Here is a 5,423-nt window from a genome sequence, read left to right as displayed (position 1 = left end):
ATTTGGTTTTTGAAAATTCTATATAAATCCTGATACATATCTAGGTTTAGTACGAGTTTCACATTACAACTTCATTATTCATAAAACCCTTAGGAAGATTATTTTTGCAGAAAATCAAAATTGATTTCTCTGTCAGATTTTCTAGAACATACATATAAACACAATAGTGAGTTTAGAGTGTTGTTCAAATCTTGATCGTGATCAAAGTTTTGCATCTACAACGATCAGAGAAAAGAAGATCTACTTATACATCGAATTCAAATATTGAAGAACAGAAGTAAAAGCTGTCACACTTTGAAAGGGTCAAATAATTCGTGGAGTGTTGTTTGATCTACTTGTAATCCTTCTACAGAGATCAAGCATAAGACTGAGGTCAAGTGCTATTGGATGGGATGTCGCAAAGCTAGAGGATTTTCAGTTATTGGTGTTTGATAGAACGATAGGGTGTGAGGTAGAGTCAAAGTTCAGTGTACTTTGTTTCATACATAGTAGATTGGTTTACTTTGGACTGCACAGTTCATGAGATTTTTCCCACGCAAATAGTTGGCCTATTTTGCCAACTGGGGTTTTCTCGCTAAAATCATAGTGTCTCTCTAACTCTTACTTTGCTTTATTTTATCTTGCATGTGATTAATTATTTAATTTCTAAAATAAGTAAAGATTAGAAAGACACAGATTTGTTTCTAAAAATACAAAACTTTCTAAATATTCCACTACGTACAACTCACAGTTCTATCTTCTCCGCGTAGACGTCCCTGTAGACGTAGGTATAGCCGAATCACGTAAATCCTTGTCTCGTTTGTGTGTGTGTTATTTTCTTTTCTTGTTATTTATTTTTCTCTTATTCTCATAAACTCCTATTTGATCCTTATTTTATAACAAAATGCCTACTTCTCAAAATGAATCCTTCAAAAAACATGTCATTAAGTTTGACATATATATTGCTCACAACCTCTAGCTGAATTTTTACTAAATCCTTGGTGATGTGATGACCGAACTCTTGGTTCTTGCATGCCTCCTTTCTTCATGAGCTGTCAAGCCTCTTACGATCTCTAAACTTGAAATCTTGTTTCGTTTGACAAACTATAATTCTCTTATACGAATGTAATTCATGAAGTGGCATAACAAGATAGAATAATTTAATCATATTATGGAACAAGGAAGAAAATCAATTTTGCAAAAAAATAGCTCACTTGTTTCTCGAGAAGAGATGTAAAACATGCTCAATATAATTTGATCGAATATTTGGCACAACGCCTTGTTTGAAGGAAACCCTCCGAGCTCTTGCTAGTATGAAATTCCTCTAACCATAATTAACAGTCAATGATTCATCATTGCCAAAAAACTATATATGTTTGGTTTTTGTTTCCAGCTAATAATACTACCAATTAGCCAAGAATCATTTGCCAAGTAACAAACCTTCATAGAGGAGAAAAAAAAAAAAATGCGCACTTTTTCTTCTTTTTTTTTTTTTCGTTTTGATAACATTATATACACTTAATTCTAACATGTTAAAACATGAAAAATTTCCTAGAAATTAACTAATTTTAACTAGCTAGTTCCTCTCTTAAAACCTGTTGTTGTACAACTAATACAGAAGCTGCACTCTTAAAATCCATGGAGGCAACAAAGTCTCCAACTACTCCAAGTTCATTGTTGTTACTCCAGTCCGATAATCCTTGGACTAAAACCGGATTTATCCCATGTTTCCTTCCCACAATCCAGAGGTCATAGCAAGTATTATTCATTGCTCGAATTGCAGCAACTGTTTCGGAGCCATTCTTCACCACTACCTCTCTATAAATCACCCGCGCATTTGCCTCATTCTTCACCCAAAACCAAGTCACCAACCCATCATCAAGCTTCTTCTCCAAATCATCATCTCCCACGCCATCGTGTGAGAGGAACCGTATGACAGTAAGCGCTACATCCGGATTCCCAGCCATCCGGTCGGCATATGCAAGGGCCTCACGAGCATCGGCTCCACCCAAGAACAGCACTGCAAAATGGTGCAAAGAGGGCGGCATGGCGTTGTTCACAAGGTTGTTCCTAACTAGAGGACCCTTGTCCACAAGGATGGCCACAGAGCACGGCGCATGAGACAAGACTGTTGAGTTCACGGATTGGACTTTCCGGCTCATGACCACCTCAGTCCCACCGCGACTACGCCCCAAGAACTCCTTGTGGAAGGTCAGGATGATGAGAGTAGCTTTCTTAAGTAGAGCCAGCTCACAAATGTCTTGATACATTGTTCTCTTAGGCGAAACGGATGTGAATGAATGGATCTTAACGAATTCGCCTCTTGTTTCTTCGAAAAGGCTCAAGGCATTGTGAATTGGGTTGCAGCTGCTGTAGTCGAAAGCCTGGTCCTGGTTCTCGTGGTCTATGAACAGGGAGTTGGTGCGTCCCACGAGCTCAACGAGGCGGAGAGCATAGACCGAGAAAGGGCTACTCCGGGTTGGATGTGAGACTCCAAGAAGGTTGATAAAGCCGGACACGCTTTCTTGATCATGGATGCCGGCCACAATGTGGAATTCTGTGTTTGGAGGGGTGTGTTGGATGGTCCTCCTTGTGTTAACTAAGAATGGCCTGGTTGGATCATAAAGTATTCGGATCAATGGTGTAGATATCGCAGTCACCATTACTGTCAATAACACCATCATTGTAAAAGCTGGCTGCTTTATCATCTGCATTTAAACATTCAAAACAACCTTAAAGTTGAGACTCAACGAAGAGAGAGAGAGAGTAATTTTTTGCATATTACAGAACAATTCAGGCTTTTTGTATTCTTTCTTTGTTCTCAAAAGAACAAATTTTTGAACAACCAACAAATAAAAAATTCTATAAAATACAAAACAACGAACTTTTCTTTTAACTCATCAAAGGCCTCTAGTTCAATTAGTATGATCTCTCCTCCCCTTTGGGGGACATTTATTGAGAGTCCGAATGCATTGAGGAGATTGAGAGTCTGAATCTCACTAGGGACATGTGAATAATGGGTGTTTGTTTGCTTTAACTTTCAATTAAAAAAATACTGTTCTTTTAACTCCGTTTCAAAAAATAATTTACAGAAATCTACCAACTAGACAAATTTTAAAATTCAAAAGCAGAAAACAATTTACAAATAGTTGCACTAAGCTGCTATTGAGAATGTAACTAATTAGTTTGACAGAGGAGAGAAGTAGACAAGAGTGTACCCTTAAATCCATCCAATGCATAAATAACAAGATCTCCACTTGACCCCTTAAGCTCATTATGAGGCTAAACGTGAGACCATCTCTCAGTGGCATGTCAAAGAAGCGAGCAACCACAAGACTTGCAACAATTTTCGTTATGTAAGCTGCCAAAGACATGGCAAGAAGAGGCATCAAGCTCGACCACCGGGCACTCATGGCGTTCACATCCATTGTCATTCCCACAAACGTAAATGAGAAGGGCATGAGAAGCTCTACTATAAACGTCTCACTCTTCTCCACGAGAGTTGATCCGAGTGGTGGACCGTCTGGTATGGCCATCCCTAACCACAGCGGTCCATTAGCAATGGCTAGGCCAAACATATCACTCAGAAACCCCACTATCATAACACCCAACAAAATGAAGATCACATAGATTTGGTCCACCGGCTTCCCTTCTGGCGTGGTTCGGATAATCCAGAACATTGCTTGCCGTATCACACCCAAAATGAAAGCCCCTAATACTATCAAAGAAAGGTAGTACCACAAGGCATCAATCAGCTTGGCTTCCCCTTGTTTGGCTGCCTCGAATGCAACCATAAAGTTCATTCCAACAACATCACTGATCAATGCCGTGGACAAGGCCAGCCTTCCAATCTCCGAGCTGAGGAGGTTCATCTCTCTCACAATAGGGTAGATAACTGGTACTACTGTTGTGGCTAAAGCTGAAGCAATTCCACCAATTGAAGAAGGTCTGGCAAGGTCTTTATCCGAAATCTTTCTGAGAGCAATGCCAATGCATGTAGCCGTTGTAAACGGAACAAAAACTCCTAATAGGGCTAGGTACCATTGTTTTTTCCCGGATTTTCTTACTGATCCGAGATCCATTTTCACGCCAGACATGAAAAGGAAATACATCAATCCCATTAACCCAACATTCTTCAACACATAGCTAGCATTGTCCGGGTACATATATGCAGCAAATTTCTTGTTCCGGCCTAGGACAGATGGTCCAACTATAAAACCACCCTTCAAAATATTAAAACACCACTTTTAATTAGTAGCATATACATGATTAATTAATTACCCTAAAACAAAATCAAAAGAAAGTTTCAAAACTGTCCCAATTAATTGTTGCAGATAAAACATACAGCATTATATATAAAATAAGTGACAACATACATCAAAAAAACAAAATAACTTGTGAAAATGGAAGAAAATATATTGATCTTACAAGGACTTCAGATACAATTCTAGGCTGTTTGAGGGGTTTGAGAAGAAAACGAAGGATGCGAGTTATGAGGATGACCAAGGAAATCTCCATTAACATAAGTGGAAAAGAGAAATCCAAAGGGTTCTCTCCATAGAAGATGCCAAAGGGATGACTATGGTGGGTTCGGCGACAAATAACCGGACCGATTGGAGGGTGAACTTTCACCATGGTTCGCCTTTCATCTGATGATGGGTAATGAACGATAAGGAACAAACCCTAACCATGCAGAACGGGCTTGCGCGCGCGCACACACAAACACACGGGGGGAAAGGGGGAGAGAGAGAAAGGGGATGGAGATGCGTTAAAAGGGGCGTAGTAGTTCAGTGTCTTGGTTATCGTTGGTCATATAATTATGACAGTTATAGACTTTCGACTGTTGTCCGTTGCAGTGGATCGGCACTCCATGATGAGAAATATGGTCCTCTGATTAATCTAATAAAAACTGCAATACCTAGTCCATTGTTCAAACTACAAACAGCCAAATCAAAGAGCGAGTGGCCCCTACCTGGAACCTCCAACTGAAACTGAGCCAAAACATTACACACAGTTTCATGTGAAATGAAGGTGAAAGTATATTTTAAAACCTGAACAACATTACCATCCACAGTCTTTTTCTCAGTTGAAGGTGTTTAGCCTATCTCACAAATAGCCCAGACTTTACCTTCTGAATTTCGCAAATAAGCTTTCATTTTTTATTTCTAAAAATTATAATTATCTCCTTCAAATAAGGGATCACGTTAATTAGATCCACCGTCTTTCAAAACATAAGACATGATAGAAAGAATTCTTTTTGAAAAAAAGCAAAAACCTCCCACTAGAATCAACTCAATGTGTAGAGATTGGCTATGATACCAATTGTAAGTTGTGCAACGGAATATATTGTAAAAAGTTTAAGTTTTTTTTCTAGAGATGATTTAATCAGAGGTTTCTCTATTCAATTAACTCTACTAAAATTACCTATTAATTAAACAATCACA

At 38.8% G+C, this 5,423-nt stretch overlaps 1 protein-coding gene across 1 annotated transcript; it reads right to left on the bottom strand.

The window, feature by feature from the left end:
• Window positions 1-1,547: 1,547 nt before the first annotated feature.
• On the bottom strand, window positions 1,548-4,614 carry LOC132309279 (cation/H(+) antiporter 24-like). The gene is made up of 3 exons (XM_059807596.1): window positions 4,408-4,614; window positions 3,198-4,202; window positions 1,548-2,687 (listed from the first exon to the last, which is right to left on the bottom strand). Exons 1-3 carry the CDS (start codon window positions 4,612-4,614, stop codon window positions 1,548-1,550), a joined length of 2,352 nt encoding a protein of 783 aa, XP_059663579.1.
• Between the last annotated feature and the right edge of the window lie 809 nt (window positions 4,615-5,423).

Source organism: Cornus florida, unplaced genomic scaffold, assembly GCF_030987335.1.
Source record: "Cornus florida cultivar Cherokee Brave unplaced genomic scaffold, ASM3098733v1 CherokeeBrave_3.0.0_Hap2_Chr05, whole genome shotgun sequence".
Taxonomy (NCBI): domain Eukaryota; kingdom Viridiplantae; phylum Streptophyta; class Magnoliopsida; order Cornales; family Cornaceae; genus Cornus; species Cornus florida.
Note: the sequence above shows the minus strand (reverse complement) of the source record. Positions and strands in the feature narration are given on the sequence as shown.